Raw genomic sequence first — 18,623 nt, forward strand, 5'->3', positions numbered from 1 at the left:
AAAAATACAGGTGTGTGTGTGTTTTCTGCAGTACAAATTGTTCTAGGTATTTAAATAAAATGTAACCGTTTCACAGCATTAACTTTTATTTTACAACTTCAAAAACGACCAATGAACAACTCCCTTTTCCTTTCAATGGACTTTTATTCATTATCTTCCTGTAAGAATAATATATATAAAAAAACCAAATAGAAGACCCAACATTTCACAGCAAAATAAGGAAAAGAGAAAACCGAGAGAAAAATAACCAAAAAAAACCCCAACAAAAAAACCAATGTGTAAATGATTTGATGATTTTGAAAGTAAATTGTCGTGAGGAATGTTACACAAACACACACACACACATCGCTCGTTTGTGTGTGTTTATTTATTTTTATGGTAATTAGCTAACGTTAGCGGTTCCTAGTGCAGCGCTGCAGCACAGGGGTCCGTTCTTCATACATGGATTACCGAATGATCTGGATTTGGTTGCTGATATGAAACGTTAATCTCCAACCTGTGCAGAAAGAGTACGATTTTGTGCAATAACGGGAAAGCGGGCGGTGATACAGGAAGTCTGTATTATCTCTAAACAAGACCCACTGTGAGAAGAGCGAGAAGAATACAGAGGGCTTTCTAAATTCAGTGTGTAATGTGGGATCTACTGAATCCTTCAGCACGCACCGAGAGATGACTTTCCTCCTCAGAAAATCGTCCTATGAAGGTCAGTACTCCCTGTGACTGTGTGTGCTGCCATCTGTTGGCATGTTACAAAACTAGTCTCAAATTTTTAATAGCCCTGGTGTGTAATTGAATTTTTTATATATAAAATTCTCTTAAACATCTCACTCCTGCTGCATTAATCACTTCACAGCCACATGCGTGTTTGAAGAACCGAACCAGCCAGAACATCATTCTCATGGTTAGATGATCCTGGATGTGTCATTGATCTGGGATGTAGTAAGCGAAGGATGAAGAACGAGACCCAGAGCTTCCCTTTATAATCACAAACGCCTCGGAATCCTTGTTTACTTTAATGTTAAAACTCACGCAGGTTAAACACTAATGATCTATTCAACAGAAATATTTAAACACTAACATTCGAGTCAGTGTGAGAGCATAATCACATGACCACCACCATGTTCTCACGCATGTCTGGACCTGGGCATACATTCATGTCAAAATCACCAGCCATACTGACGGCCTGAACATGTTCTCAGGTCCAGACATGAGGCTCGAGAACATGGTGGTGGTGGTGGTGGTGATGGGATATGAGAAGATATGAAAAAACACACGAGAGCACGTGATTGGTGTGTTTGTCTCCACTCTTGTGAGAAGATTAGTTCAGTGCATGAACATGTGGTGAACATCTCATGGTGCTGCAGTGAACTGATATGGAGACAGAGAGATGTGATGAAAGAATAAAAACTAAAACAAAAAAAACAACAAAAAATCTTTCCAGCTTGAGCTCCATCACAACCAAACTATATCTCAGTCTTGATTAGAGAAAAATACAATTTCCTGGCCAGGAGACATCATCCTACCATCCAGCCTGAGGCTTTGTTTTTTAGACATCAGAAGATAAGTTTGAAACACAAGTTAGTGCGTGTTCTAGAGAAAACGCTGCTATAAACCCCACAGGAGGTCAGGAGACGCCCCACACCGAGAGCAGAACCGTGAGCGCTGCCACCTGGTCTGGGGTTCCTCTGAGATACCCGTTTATCCCAACGGCATGAAAGAGGGACAGTGGAACAAACTCTCGGCTCTTCTTCGTCGTCAGTCCGTGTTCAGGACGTCCTCGGAGAGAAGCTCGGTGGGATTGGACGTGCTCCTGGAGTCGAGGAACATGCGAGGGATCTCGCTGCCGAAGTAGATCTTACTGTTAGCTGCTATGGCTTTGTGCCTCATCATCTGCAGGTACTCAGGAGTCAGCTTCTTCTAAAGGAAGGAAAAAAAAAAAAAAACAATGGGGTGACTTTAGAAAAAACTGATTATACAATCTGAGCTAATGAAGCTGATGGAGCTACACAGACGTCGTGAATTATGTTTACGTAGTTAGAAACATCTCCTCTGGGAACTCAAAGAGCTGACGTGTGAAAACACTTAATTTCAGGAGGCCGAAGAAGAACAATTACTTAGTGGAAGGTTTGCTCGAGTTCTTCTTCGGCCTCCTTTGTCCTGTCAATCAAAGTGGCACTAGCCAATCACAAGCCTCCGTGAGCTCCTGTATGCAGAAGAGGGCTAAAAGCTCTGCTCCCTGAGCACGTTATGTTGAAAAGATTGCGGTTGATTGGACAGAATCGAGTTTCCTGAATTGGTATCTGTCGTGTGATTGGGCAGCGGCGGCAGACGGCCGGGAAGTGGCCACGATTTATTTATTTATTTTTTGTTCTGCTTGATAACATGGCTGATGTAGAAAGAAAAATAAACGCCATGTGCACAGTTTGGAAAAAGGGATGGGGAAAGACATGAGCTGTAAAAGAATGAAATGTGAGAAATCATGGAGCGAGGGACAGGAAATAAATAAAAAGATGAAATAAGAACAAGAAGAACTCCAGACTGATTTCTTCGAAAGACTCGCGACCCTCCTCTCACCTTATTCGCTTCAGCTGCCTTCTGAGCCGTGTAAAAATCTGCATCAGCTCGGGCTTTCTGCCGAGCCAAGAACGCGCTGTCTATGGATGGATATATATATATAGAGAGAGAGAGAGAGAGAGAGAGAGAGAGAGAGAGAGAGAGAGAGAGAGAGAGAGAGGGAGAGAGAGAGAGAGAGTGAGAGAGAGAGAGAGAGAGAGAGAGAGAGAGAGAGAGAGAGAGACTCAGCTTCAACATCTCTATAATCTTTTTTCATGCATCATTTCTGGAAAAATCAAGGCTGCAGCCAACATTCTTTGAAAGCACAGATCCATAAGCCCTGCCTCTTTTGATATTAGGCCCCACCTCCTTAGATTTTATGCCACGCCTCCTAGTTTTTGCTGATGTGTTCTGGACGGCAAATAAAAAAAAATTACTGTTGCACATAAACTTTTAATCAATTACTCATTTACTTTTTATAAATGTGGTGCACCCTGCAATAAGCCATCAATCCAAAGCACTACAGCAGAGACAGCACTGTGAAGATCAGACCTTACACCACGCCCCCTTCTGAGCCTGACACCAAACTACACATGCGGAGGACGAACCAATGATTTTAATTTATTTAAGGTTTCAAAATAATAATAAAAAAAGTCTGAAACTAACGGGGGAAATTATTTTATTATTAAATATATTTAGATATTTTATCATTTTTATTTATATATATATATGAATTTTAATCTTGTTTAAGTTGTAATAACAAAAAAATACCTTAAAAACTAATGAGGGTTAAATTATTGAATTTAAAATGTATATTACCGTATTTTCCGGACTATAAGCCGCTACTTTTTTCTCACGTTTTGAACTCCGCAGCTTTCTGCTGAGTTTTTCCTTAAACAATGAAGCGGCTAATTTATGGATTTTTCCCGGGTTTTTCCCGGTTTCACAAACTTCAAGCCAAAAAACTGAACCCCATAAAATTAGACCAATGAAATCGCAGAACGGATTCAGGTGAACCAATGAAACTCTTTATATTAAATCAGATGCGCTCCCACTGAATCGGGCCGCACCACATCATTAATATGGATGAGGTTCCTCTGAGGTTTGACCTGCCGCTCACTCGGACTGTCTACAGGAAATGTGAATCATTCGTCACGCTGAAAACAACCGAGCATGAAAACACACTTTACCTGTGTTCTGAGCTGCACGGCATCGGGAGAAAAGATTCACCGATGGTGATTTTTAAACACACGACGATGCCAAAAGATAAACTCTCGAGAGAAATAGTTGTGAAAAGAAGGAGGAAGACAGTGAACAATGACTTTCTTGGTCGGCTACTGTTTAGATACAAGCCGTGTAACAGACGGTATAACTTTCATTAAAGCCTGTGTAAAGTTCATTAGTTTCAGTGTAGGCTTATAGACAGGTGCGGCTTATAGACAGGTGCGGCTTATAGACAGGTGCGGCTTATAGACAGGTGCGGCTTATAGACAGGTGCGGCTTATGTTCAAAATAAACATCTTTGTCAAATTCAGTGGGTGCGGCTTATATATGGGTGCGTTTAATAGTCCAGAAATTACGGTATTTAAAAAAAAAATTTATTTTTGTAACCATAAATGTCTCTTTATAAAAAAATAAAAAATAAAAATATCGGACATTTGATTATCGCGATACTGATGCTACATCATATCACTCAGCCTCATTAACTATAAAACATTGAGTAGAGAGTATGATGTCATTCTTCTTTAGAGACTAAAGTTGGGTAGTGGTCAGGGCTTGATACACAAACTGATTAGTGTGGACAGCTGGGCTTTGTCCTGCCAGAGGCTGATGTGAGTGGAAATTCTGGGAAGTGGAATTAGCTGGCAGTGGATGGATTAGAAGCCAAAACTTAAGTTCTTTTCTTCTCTTTTTTTTTTTTTGGAAAGTCTAACTAACCACGTGGGTCCAGCAAAGCTATAAGAGCTAACAGAAACGTCCAGCTTGCAAAAACAGACGGCGAGGCGGCTCCAGGCGAAAGCGGTTTCTTAAAAACAACACTATAAACCAGTGATACACTTACATTTGTAATCGCTAATTGATGGGTGTGTTTACTTATGCACGTGTGGGAACGAAAATAATAAGCCCCGTTCCCAAATATGGTCTGATGTATTTTTGTAAAACTGCACGGTTATGTGCCTCTGCTTGATTACACGGTAATAACGTATAAATGTGTGTGTGTTACACGTTTTTGAACATCCCATTAGCTGTTATAATAACCACCACTCTTCTGGAAACATGCTCCACTAGTTTATGGAGTGTGTTTATGGAGATTGTTTATGGAGAATCATTCAGCCACAATGGTGTTAGTAAAGTCTGGGGTGCAGTCAGGGTTCACGTTCATCCTAATATGGTTGGAGCTCTACAGCAGGAGATCCTCCACTTAAACCATAGAAAGCAGATCTTCATGAAGCAGTGCAGGAGCACAGGTCCCAAATTTCATTCTACAGCATCTGAACATGTCCAGTTCAAGGGTGACTTAGGAAGAAGCACATCTGGGTGTCACGATACTTTTGGCCAACATCTTAATTAATTAGCATTAATTGGGTGGTTCTGATAGGTTAGAACTTCTATAGCAGAGGTTCACACAGGAGTGAACGCTGCACTACTAACAGTGTGCAATCGCTGATTTATGGATGGAGTCCAGTGTCAGAGGGAAACATTGGAAAGGAATTCACACTGTTTGCTGATTTTAAATTTCTCAAGCGAGATTAAAGAGAAGCTGGCGAGAAAGCGACTATTTACCAGGAACTGACTAAAAATACATCAATAAATGATGTTTTTATTTTTACACACATTCTTAACATGTGATACATACCCTCAATTTCTGAGATCTTTTTCTCCGTTTCCTTCTCCATCACCTTCTGTTCAAATTTGATTTTGGACACTTGAGCGAACTTCTCTGCCTCTAAACACACACACACACACACACACACACACACACACACACACACACACACACACACACACACACACAAATATATAGATATATATATATTAGGGCTGTCAAGAGAATAAAACATTGTTGTGTATGTTTTCAAGTTAAATAATAATTTTTAAAAATGCGCACAAACTGTGAGACGGAGACTAAACAAACGTCTGCCACTTAATACATTCCTGAGGAAACTCAGATTGGAACCATGTTTCACACAGTACACTTATTCATCCTGTTTATAAGTATATATTAAACACACACACACACACACACACACACACACACACACACACACACACACACACACACACACACACACACACACAGACTATGCATAACCTTCTCTCGGAGTAGCAGCGCTGCTCACCAATCAGAGCTCGTTTCCTCTCAGTCTCCGCCTCCTTCTCCACCACCTTCTGAGTCTGAGCAGCGATCAGCAGCTTGGTTCGCTCAGTTTCCCTGAGACACAGACACACACACACACAGACACACACACACACAGACACACACACACACAGACACACACACACACACACAGACACACACACACTATATCTATTTTACACTGTTTCATCATCTCACACTCAAGGTTCATAGTTCACACATTCCTGAAGCATCTCTCTCTTGCGCGCGCACGCGCACACACACACACACACACACACACACACACACACACACACACACACACACACACACACACACACACACTTTTCAACCAATCAGTATCCAGAATGAAACTTACATGAGCTCATAGTTTCTACGGATGGACTCGGGTATGTTGGGTTTGGTCATGCGAACAGCCTGCAAGAAAAAAAAAAAAGAGAGAAGATTAAGAGAGAAAAACAGAGGAGGAAAATTATAACGAAAGAGGAAGAGAGCGAGATAAAGAATTATTACTATTACACTTTGACATATACACCAGCATAAGAAGTATTGAGAGTATCGCTCTCCTGTGACTGAGCTTATTCTCGGTCTAATGGAGTTGAAAAATAAACACCCAGCCTGGATTATGTAACCGCAGGAGGTGCTTGCCAGGGGTTTTGGATTACTGGAATACGAGGCAGAACAGAGAAAGCAGGAGTACGAGATCTTTAGAACGTTACTCTAAATCAGCACAAAACCTCAGCAGGAATGTGTGTGGTCAAGCGAGAGCTTTTTAATGCAGCACACTGACTCAGGCTGGGAGTCTTTACACTCAGAGCCTCGTTAAACAGCAGGTAGCAAACATTCACACAAAGACCCCCGCGTGACATTTAACACCAGCATGCCGGACCACCACAACTCCATCATCAGTGACCACAGGGTCGTGCTCCTGATAAAGACCAGTTACTCTCACTGAACGAGACATTGTGACCCCCGAACGAGACATTGCGGCCGGCGAACGAGACATTGCGGCCGGCGAACGAGACATTGCGAACGAGACATTGCGAACGAGACATTGCGGCCGGCGAACGAGACATTGTGGCCGGCGAACGAGACATTGCGGCCGGCGAACGAGACATTGTGGCCGGCGAACGAGACATTGTGGCTGGCGAACGAGACATTGTGGCTGGCGAACGAGACACTGTGGCTGGCGAATGAGACATTGTGACCAGTGAATGACACTGTGGCTGGCGAATGAGACATTGTGACCTGTGAATGAGACACTGCGGCTGGAGGATGAGACATTGTGAGCTGCGAATGAAAAACCTGAAAGCAAGACACTGCAACCTGCAAATTTGTCATTGTGACTGAGGAATATTTTACTTGGTTTAAGTCTAAAATCTTGTTTATCTTTTACAATATATAATTAAAGCACATATAAACACAATCAGCTCAGAAAAGCCTCCTCTGAAGTAGATTTACGGCTCATCATCTCTGACTCATAATTGAACGCCCTCATGTTCGGAGCTCAGAGGACGCTATCGCTCAGTGACACCCTTCATGGAAACGCAATCAGCCTTGGGGACGACCTGAGACTCAGTTAATGAACAATTAAAATTCAGGTTTGAACCACTGAAGCAATTACACACAAACATGATGTGTGAATTACACACGAGCAGCATTTCTGGAATGGAGCGATGTGGTGGTGTGATGATGATGACAGTGATGTTGTATGTACAGGGTGTGTCAGGAGTTTGGAAACACCTTTATGGTGTTTGAGACACACACGTTCCTTTTGTCTAATAAAAACTTCAGCTAGAATAAACACACTTATCAGCTGCTGTGTTTAGTGTTAGTGCACATGCACACACGCGCACAAACACACACACACACCACTGCTGAATATCCAGCTGTTTACACATATCACTCCGCTGCTCTACCAGTCCATTCTGAAACATCAGGATGAAAGTGTTGGTCATGTTCAGACCTGTAGGTCCAGTCACATTTCTTTGAATTACTTATATGAAAGGCTTTGCATGAAAACCTGCACTGATATTTCACATAATCTCACACCCACACACACCCACACACACCCACACACACCCACACACACCCACACACACCCACACACACCCACACACACCCACACACACCCACACACCCACACCGTCTTTATGTACACCATCTCCTGAGCCACTGCACAGTTCACACACCTACACAGTTACTACACCAGTGTGGACCTGCGAGCGAACACCACTGCTTTCCAACTAAATAACCCTTTATTCATACACACTCTGATCATTAACTGCAGCAGGAGGTGGAGTCACTGTTAACGGTGTGCATCACGAGCGGCCCCTGGCTTGGGAACTCGGCATCACGAGCGGCCCCTGGCTTGGGAACTCGGCATCACGAGCGGCCCCTGGCTTGGGAACTCGGCATCACGAGCGGCCCCTGGCTTGGGAACTCGGCATCACGAGCGGCCCCTGGCTTGGGAACTCCGTATTTGAGGCTTATAATCACATTTGACTATCAAAAAGCAGCTGCACAACCAGAAAAACCACAGGAACAGTTAAAGCAACTAGAAGCAACAGGAGGACAACTCAAGTTAATGACTGAAGAATCGTTGACAGTTTAAAGTAGATGTGAGGTTTTGGGAAGAGGAGCAAACGCCTGGATCATTAAATAACATCTGCATAACAAAACAATCGCCAATTCATAACCCATACAGGAAATCTTTTATTTAGCTAGCCGTGTCCCGTGTAATTAGCAACCAGCGACCGCTTTCGGTTTCGTTCACTCCAAATCTTTTTGTTCCAAAGGAATTCATCTCTATATTTATATAGACCTCAAATTAAAAACCTGAAGGAAACATGGCCATGAAAAACAGAATGAGGGAGTTCTGGCTGAACCTCATGTTTTCTGGGAATCAACCCCCTCAAGACTGCTGGACTGAAGTCTGTGAGAAAGTACACTGAGGATCAAGTGTGTGTTCTGTGTTGGATTATAAACTCATCACATTCAGCAAACACCAGCCAAGTTTTTGTCCTGCGTTTTCTTGCACAAAACTTCAGCAGAGTTTGGAGAGTTTAGAAAAGTCCTCAGAACTCAGGAAGCTCTGATCAATACTGAGTGCCAAACACCATCAGTAGCCACAGACACGTGAACAGTTTCGTTCTGACTGGCAGACGCCTATGACAACACATCAGCACTAAGCTCTTTGTCTGAGGGAAGAAAAATAGGTTGAATGATTCATTTCTTACAAACCCGGGATTCATTACATAACTGAGGATATGAACTCATCAATCTGGGGGTGGAGGCATAAATACACAGGACTGTAGTGAGGCTGCACCAATAAAGAAATAGAATAGAAGTAAAATAGAATAAAGGATGATGAGAAAACGGTAAAGATGATCATGTGGAGAACAGAATGAAGCTCAGTGGGATGGACCTCGAAGGAATTAGACTGAGCATGCAGAACAGGATCATAGAAATATAAATAAATTACTTTTACAGCAATACATCATGCGAGACACAGGAAAGATAAGAATAGAAATAAAGTGCCTCAGAGGAGAATGTGTAAAAATAACAAGAAACAACAGAATACAATAAACATGTTTAACAGTACAATAACAGTATAATGTAAAACGAGTATGGAACAGAATAGAAATTGAAGTATAATGCAAAAGAAGAATAGAATAAAAATATAATGTTAAAGCACTATAGAATAGAATAGAAGTGTAATGTAAAAGGGAAACAGAATAGAAGTTTGCTGAAGATACCTGAATGATGAGACCAGGAGCAAGGTGTGTGAGTTCCTCCTGCAGGGTGAGCTTCAGATTCTCATCAATCTGATCTGTCACACACATACACACACACACACACACACACACACACACACACACACACACCAAATAATAATAATAATAATAATACTAATAAGTTTACAATATATAATATTTGTTCATTAAACTAATTTGAAATAAAAATAAATTGTATTATACAAATGAAGGAAGCATTAGAAAAATAAAATAAAAACGAATTCACTTGAGAATAAATACTGAATTATAATTATTAGTTTAGTTATATCACTTTATACACAAATAAAAAAACAGCACTGATTTTTGAACATCTGGTTCCACATTTACTCCCTATTTACTGTTCTAATAACCTCCACTCTTCAGGGAAGATGTTCCTCACTTCTGTTCTCATAGTAGATTTTAAATGAATTCATAATATTTCATAATAATAATAATAGTGAGTGAGTGACGGTGCTTTGGTACCGAACAGGCCGATGTAGACCTCCTGGAGTGAGTGGACGCTGCAGAACTGGTTGAGCTCATGGTGCACTTTATTAAAGATCAGAGCCTTGTCATAGTCCACAGTGTAGTTCCTCACAATTCCATACACTGTGCAATAAAGAAGAGAGGAACAGTCAAGTTCTACACACACACACACACACACACACACACACACACACACTTTTATCCTAACACAAAATTATCTTTAAACATGGACAAAAGGACACCATATTCTCCTTAATATACCACAGAATAACCCAGAGAGAAATTACTCTGGATGACCAAAAGACCCATCAGCATGTTTATTCACAGTACAGTGACTTTATAAACACACCTACAAAACTCCTTCAAAGACAAAGAAGTCTGAAAATGACACAATGGCAACTCAACAATAAAAAAAGTGCCCTTTACAGGGTGCTATTACTTTTGCCATTCCCTATAACAGAAATGAAAGGTGTTGTTTACCAGCTAAGGGTATGAGGTAGTTCACCACTTCTATCTGATCGAAGTAGATCATCACACCACCGCTGCGAGAGAGAAAAGTACAAATCTGAGTGAACGAGTGTGTGACGGGAAATTCGTTCACATTCTTTACTGCTTTCACCTCACTTTTATTCTCTCCATTCATGGGGAAGTTTCATCTATGGTATGATTTCATCCATTTCGTATCTTACCTTGTGCCGCACGGAACGTTTTTCACTTCATCTGTCTGAAGTGTGGTCTGTGGAATCAAAGCAAAAATACAGTGACTGTAGTCCTAGTGATAATACACTAATCAGTCATGTAGCCCTGAATACATTCAAAACTCAATTGGCATCATAAATAATATAATTTTAACATATATTCAAATAGAGATAATATATTCAGAATATATTCATTTACCGTAATTTCCAGACTATAAAGCGCACCCATATATAAGCCGCACCCACCGAATTTGACAAAGATTTTTATTTTAAACATAAATACACTGAAACTAATGAACTTTACACAGGCTTTAATGAAAGACAGTGTCTGTTACACAGTGTAACGGGTGAAATATGTTGTGGCTCCTTTAAGAGCAGAGCGGTATTTTGGGAATAGCCTTCACCGCATTTTTCCGGTATTACTGCATTTGTGCAAGACCGAGGAATATGTCCTTATTATTTTCTGATGCGCATCTTTTGGCATCGTCATGTGTAAAAAAAAAAAAAAAAAAAAAAAAAGTTTTTTCTCCCGATGCTGTGCAGTTTAGAACACAGATGAGGTGCGTTTTTTCGTTTCCGTTCGGAAATTTCATTGGTCTAATGTTATGGGGTTCAGTTTTTTGGCTTGAAGTTTGTGAAACCGGGAAAAACCCAGGAAAAATCCATAAATTAGCCGCTTGTTTTGTTTAAGCCGTTTTGTTTACACGAGTGAGAACAATCATGAGTTTCTTTAAACAAACAGTTTCTCAGAACTTTTTCTAAAAGAAAAACTAATGACTTGTTCGTTTTAAGAGACCCGTCTTATTTTCTCTCTGTTATTTAGTGTTTCTCCATAATAAAGAAAAAGTACTTCTTATCTGATTACACGAGAAATAATCGACAGCAACAGCAGTCCTGCCTTCTTATGTAAGAACAGAGAATAATAAAATCCTTGTGAAAAAAAGGATTTGCCGAGAGCAAAGAAACAACAGGAATAAACAAGATGCACACTGCTATTACAAAGTTAAACCCCAGGCCAAGTTTCTTTGCACAGTAATTGATACCTGACAGCATGAATCCAGTGTGAAAATGTGCAAAGAGCAATGTGTGTGTGTGTGTGTGTGTGTGTGTGTGTGCATGCCTCACCTGTACAGGCTTGTAGGTGGTAATGAAGGGCAGCATGAGGTGAAACCCCGGCCCACTGGTGGCCGTCAGAAGAGCTCCACCTCTGAGAAGCAGAACACAAAACAAATTGAAGAACTGCTTCTGGAAGTCATGAGGAGTCACACTATGGAATGCAACCACGCTATAAAAAAATGGCCGGTGGCTGTTGGTTTTTCATTACAGTGGAGCTTCCAGAAGCTGAAAAACATTTAGCTTGACACCACGCCAGACCATTCAGGGCACATGTTGCATGAGATGAGCAGAAAAAAAAATTATAATAAAAACATGGAACAAAATCTGCAGCACAATCAATCAAGTAAACATGAGGTTCAACACTGCACACAAACACTTTACGACCAACTTCTCCAGCCACTTGCACTTCATCTCTAAATTTCTCCAAATCCACAAAATGGGAAGCACTAAATCTGGAAGAGCAGGATCTCTTCATGCTCTCACCTCAAACCTACTGAACCACATTCAAATGAATATTTCCACGCTGACTGCACCCCAGGCCTCCTCACCTTCTCACTTACATCAGGACCAGACTTTACTAACACACATCCTTGTGGCCGGATGAATCGCCACAAATCTTCATAAAATCATAGAATCTTCTCAGTAGAGTGGAGCTTATTAGAATTCTTAATAATGTGGAATGAGATGTTCAAAAATAAGCACAATCTTATGGTTAGGTGTCCACATACTTTTGGCCATTGGACTACTGTGTGGGACCTAAAATGACTTGGTCACAGGATGGTATTAACCAGGATGGGTCAGAACATTACTACGGTTCCTTCACTTCATTTCAAGCTCCATTTAATAACAGATCTTGAAGAGGGACTTCTGGATCCTGGTGGAGACGGGAGACGGTACGCAGCACGCCGCAGCACGTCGCCCACCACGAGGATCATGGTGTCAGGACCTCTTCCCGCTTACCAGGGAGGAATTGAGAGGTTCAGTAGATCTTGTGCACTAAATGAATGGAAACAGTCATGGTGTTGAGAACACAAACTTCTCTTTGTTGATAATTGGAATTTGTTCTGGGAGCGTTCGAGGTTCTTCCGTCCTGATGTCCTGCACCCCAGCAGAGTTGGAGCAGCAGTGCTATCAGACAACATCTCCAGTATACTGCACACCATCTGACTGGTACGACATCATGCAATTCACAACTATGACACCAGATCCACAAATAATCTGATTATAGTTAAAACTGGAAAATTCCAAATAATCCAACACAAAAAAGTTCTAAAGTTTGGTCTTCTAGATCACATTAGTTCACTAAAAAGCAAATGAGATAATCACAGATAATAATCTCTCAGCACTCTGTCTCACTGAGACCTGGATTAAACCAGGTGATTATATGGGTGTAAACGAGTCTACAGCGTCAGGATCTGTTTATAAGCATGAGCACCTTCAGACTAGTCATGGTGGTGGTGTAGCTTCCATTTACAGTGCTCTTCTTAATGTTACTCAGCGATTAGGGTTCAGGTTTAAATCATTTGAAGTGCTCGTTTTTACTGTACGTTCAGACATACATATAAAACCTCTACTATCTCTCGCTCTGGCCACGTGTACAGACCCCCAGGGCCCTACGCTGATGTTCTTCCAGAGTTTGCTGGTTTTCATCCAGACCTCAGGATCAATTTGGATAAAGTGCTGCTTGTAGGAGATTTCAATATTCATGTAGATGATGCAAATGATGCCGTTGGTTTACGCCGACTCATCTTTTTAATCACGCACTAGACTTAATATCCCACGGAGTAGATCTTTTACCTCAGAGTGATGACATCACAGACCATTACCCTCACCCTCGCCACGTTATCGACTTGGAAAGACTATTGTTCTGACCACTAAGGACGGATTTATAAATAACCTGCCTGATCTTCTCGACAGCTCACTAAACCCCTAAACACTAATGATCTTGAGGTGATAGACAACAACACAGACTCTCTCCTCACTAGCACATTAGACAGCGTTTCCCCATCCCACCTGCACCATGGTATAATAGTCCTACTCATGAGAGCAGCTGATAATCTGGAGAGATGATGTTTTTACAGCAGGCTTGGAGAATGTATTTATACCTTAAAGAGAAAGCGATGAAAGCAGGTTAGAAGGATTATATATTAGTATTATTAATAATATCCCACATGAAAAGTGGGAGGGGGAATAATGTAGGGCATGTCCATGTTGCATGACGAGTGCATATTATAATCCACTGCACTTGGACTGTAAGATCTGGAAAGCGCCTATGTTTTTGTGCTTTAAGGCCACAGCGCCACCTGCTGGATGGACATGGATGAGCATGGCTGACTGGATTAGATGATGCTGGTGTGTGTTTAATAATCAGAGCTGGTTGTAAGATTCTTGTGCAGGTGTAGTGAACCATCACCTGTAATAAACCGCTGTGTGTCCTTCCTCCACTATGTGAACAGAGGAAAATAGTGCTGCGCCTCCGATGGCCAAGATCACTGACAATACGACCCCTGCTGTCATCCTGCCCTCTCCCTGAGGACGACACGTGACACACGACACGCAACATGAATAGAATACTTTGACTATATAGTATTATTTAGATAGATTAGGATTATACACCCAATCTGGTGTTCTATATATTCTATATATTCATTACGGAGCCAGATTAGGATTATAAACACTATATATTGTACTATATATTCATTACGGAGCCATATTAAGATTATAAACACTATATTGTGCACTATATATTCACTATGGAGCCAGATTATGATTATAAACCCCATCTAGTGCACTATATATTCACTATAGAGCCAGATTAGGATTATAAATCCTACCTAGTGCACTATATATATTCACTATGATTAGGATTATAAATCCTACCTAGTGCATTATATATTCACTATGGAGCCAGATTAGGAATATAAACCCTATCTAGTGCACTATACAGCCAGATTATGATTATAAACCCCATCTAGTGCACTATATATTCACTATGGAGCCAGATTAGGATTATAAACCCTATCTAGTGCACTATACAGCCAGATTATGATTATAAACCCCATCTAGTGCACTATATATTCACTATGGGGCTAGATTAGAATTATAAACCCTATCTAGTGCACTATACAGCCAGATTATGATTATAAACCCCATCTAGTGCACTATATATTCACTATGGAGCCAGATTAGGATTATAAACCCTATCTAGTGCACTATACAGCCAGATTATGATTATAAACCCCATCTAGTGCACTATATATTCACTATTAGGCTAGATTAGAATTATAAACCCTATCTAGTGCACTATACAGCCAGATTATGATTATAAACCCCATCTAGTGCACTATATATTCACTATGGAGCCAGATTAGGAATATAAATCCTACCTAGTGCACTGTATATATTCACTATGATTAGGATTATAAATCCTACCTAGTGCACTATATATTCACTATGGAGCCAGATTAGGAATATAAACCCTATCTAGTACACTATATATTCACTATGATTAGGATTATAAACCCTACCTAGTGCACTATATATTCACTATGGAGCCAGATAAGGAATATAAACCCTATCTAGTGCACTATATATTCATTATGATTAGGATTATAAACCCTACCTAGTGCACTATATATTCACTATGATTAGGATTATAAACCCTACCTAGTGCACTATATATTCACTATGATTAGGATTATAAACCCTACCTAGTGCACTATATATTCACTATGATTAGGAATATAAACCCTACCTAGTGCACTATATATTCATTATGATTAGGAATATAAACCCTACCTAGTGCACTATATATTCATTATGATTAGGAATATAAACCCTACCTAGTGCACTATATATTCATTATGATTAGGAATATAAACCCTACCTAGTGCACTATATATTCATTATGATTAGGAATATAAACCCTACCTAGTGCACTATATATTCATTATGATTAGGAATATAAACCCTACCTAGTGCACTATATATTCATTATGATTAGGAATATAAACCCTACCTAGTGCACTATATATTCACTATGATTAGGATTATAAACCCTACCTAGTGCACTATATATTCATTATGATTAGGAATATAAACCCTACCTAGTGCACTATATATTCATTATGATTAGGATTATAAACCCTACCTAGTGCACTATATATTCATTATGATTAGGAATATAAACCCTACCTAGTGCACTATATATTCACTATGATTAGGAATATAAACCCTACCTAGTGCACTATATATTCATTATGATTAGGAATATAAACCCTACCTAGTGCACTATATATTCATTATGATTAGGATTATAAACCCTACCTAGTGCACTATATATTCACTATGATTAGGATTATAAACCCTACCTAGTGCACTATATATTCATTATGATTAGGATTATAAACCCTACCTAGTGCATTATATATTCATTATGATTAGGATTATAAACCCTACCTAGTGCACTATATATTCATTATGATTAGGAATATAAACCCTACCTAGTGCACTAAATATTCATTATGATTAGGAATATAAACCCTACCTAGTGCACTATATATTCACTATGATTAGGAATATAAACCCTACCTAGTGCACTATATATTCATTATGATTAGGAATATAAACCCTACCTAGTGCACTATATATTCACTATGATTAGGAATATAAACCCTACCTAGTGCACTATATATTCACTATGATTAGGAATATAAACCCTACCTAGTGCACTATATATTCACTATGATTAGGAATATAAACCCTACCTAGTGCACTATATATTCACTATGATTAGGAATATAAACCCTACCTAGTGCACTATATATTCATTATGATTAGGAATATAAACCCTACCTAGTGCACTATATATTCATTATGATTAGGAATATAAACCCTACCTAGTGCACTATATATTCATTATGATTAGGAATATAAACCCTACCTAGTGCACTATATATTCATTATGATTAGGAATATAAACCCTACCTAGTGCACTATATATTCATTATGATTAGGAATATAAACCCTACCTAGTGCACTATATATTCATTATGATTAGGAATATAAACCCTACCTAGTGCACTATATATTCATTATGATTAGGAATATAAACCCTACCTAGTGCACTATATATTCATTATGATTAGGAATATAAACCCTACCTAGTGCACTATATATTCACTATGGAGCCAGATTAGGAATATAAACCCTATCTAGTGCACTATATATTCACTATGATTGGGATTATAAATCCTACCTAGTGCACCATACATTATTAAATAATTTTAAAACGAAATCAAGCCTCTAATCATTTTAATGAAAAAGTTTTAGCCCACTGGATCTTTGACCTCGACAACTAGCTGCTCTTTAGCCGTTAGCAGGTCGCGTGCTAGTTCACTCAAACCCCACAAACATTTCTATCCGAATCATTTCGTTGTATCTTCTCACACAATCCGAATCCAATTCCAGCAGAACCGAATTGACCTGAACCGAACCAGCGCGTTTACCTGTCCGACTTTCCTCAGATAATCCCCTTCACACACCTAAGACTCTCAAACTATCAACGACATCATGACGCACGCCTGCGTCACCGGAAGTTCCCGCTGCTTCCGGGTTCTTCATGCACTTCCCGCCTGTTTTGTCGACAGATGGCGCCAAAACCTTATCTTAGCATCAAGATGGCGGCTGTTCGCCTCAGTTTTATTCGGTTTACTTATCATGTTTGAAAACTCCATATTTATTGTGATATTAAACAGTAAAAAAAAAAAAAACGGGTTTATCCACCACATAAATAAATTTATATTCTATATTATTGTTATTATTATTATTATTAAAGATTTAATCCCACATCATTATCGATAAAGTTAATTACAATTTATAATTTATTTTGAATCACAAATTAAATTGTGACTCCAGTTGTCTCCAAATGATAATAAATAATAATCATGTTATGCCACGGACACCACATAAATAAACTTAAATACTATATATTAATAAATATACCAATATTCGATCATTGGAGATTTAATCTTACATGATTATCGATACTATTAAAGGTACAACAGTGACATTTTAAAAATTTCTTCTGTCACGAATAAAATTTAGAAGAAATAAAAGGTTTAAAAAACCTGACTTCTGATTGAGAATGTTTGGTTTTTATTGTTATTAGCTTTGTATGAATCATTGTATAGCCTGGTCCTAAACATTTCTTCACATAATAATATTTATTAATCATTATGATCTTATGTTTATAAAGTTGTGACTCACTTGAAGGTTTTAATTTGCTTAATGCTAACTTAAATAAACCAGTGTAAATTAGCTGGTGGAGCTTTGGGTACCTTGGTGGAATTGGTGATTGGTTTAATGAGTAAGAACTCAATCAATCAACTCAATGAGGCAAGTTCCTGAAACGTCTTTGAGGTCTACATGATATGAACAAAGTCTAGCTAAAGCACTACTGTTTACTAGTGTGTGTGTGTGTGTGTGTGTGTGTGTGTGTGTGTGTGTGTGTGTGTGTGTGTGTGTGTGTGTGTGTGTATTTCGTCCATGTTTGAGGACAGAAAGGTAAAAAGTATGCAAATCAAGCTTTGTTTTCTCCACCCAACAAAATCCTGAGAAGTCCCACTTCTCATTATT

At 39.5% G+C, this 18,623-nt stretch overlaps 1 protein-coding gene across 3 annotated transcripts; it reads right to left on the minus strand.

Moving 5' to 3' along the window:
* Positions 1–124: 124 nt before the first annotated feature.
* On the minus strand, positions 125–17,636 carry erlin2 (ER lipid raft associated 2). 3 transcript variants are annotated; one of them, XM_083527457.1, is made up of 13 exons: positions 15,115–15,653; positions 14,729–15,076; positions 14,401–14,616; positions 11,997–12,078; positions 10,863–10,909; positions 10,654–10,715; positions 10,171–10,296; positions 9,670–9,743; positions 6,270–6,328; positions 5,895–5,986; positions 5,411–5,500; positions 2,575–2,654; positions 125–1,917 (listed from the first exon to the last, which is right to left on the minus strand). In XM_083527457.1, exons 3-13 carry the CDS (start codon positions 14,502–14,504, stop codon positions 1,756–1,758), a joined length of 978 nt encoding a protein of 325 aa, XP_083383583.1. In that variant the 5' UTR covers positions 14,505–14,616; positions 14,729–15,076; positions 15,115–15,653; the 3' UTR covers positions 125–1,755. The 3 variants fall into 3 exon arrangements, with proteins under 3 accessions (XP_083383583.1, XP_083383581.1, XP_083383582.1); XM_083527455.1 differs by lacking the exons at positions 14,729–15,076; positions 15,115–15,653 and adding an exon at positions 17,495–17,636 and having other exon boundaries at positions 14,401–14,516; XM_083527456.1 differs by lacking the exons at positions 14,729–15,076; positions 15,115–15,653 and adding an exon at positions 17,472–17,591 and having other exon boundaries at positions 14,401–14,516.
* Positions 17,637–18,623: the final 987 nt, after the last annotated feature.

This window comes from Silurus aristotelis, assembly GCF_946808225.1.
Source record: "Silurus aristotelis genome assembly, chromosome: 23".
In the NCBI taxonomy this organism is placed as follows: domain Eukaryota; kingdom Metazoa; phylum Chordata; class Actinopteri; order Siluriformes; family Siluridae; genus Silurus; species Silurus aristotelis.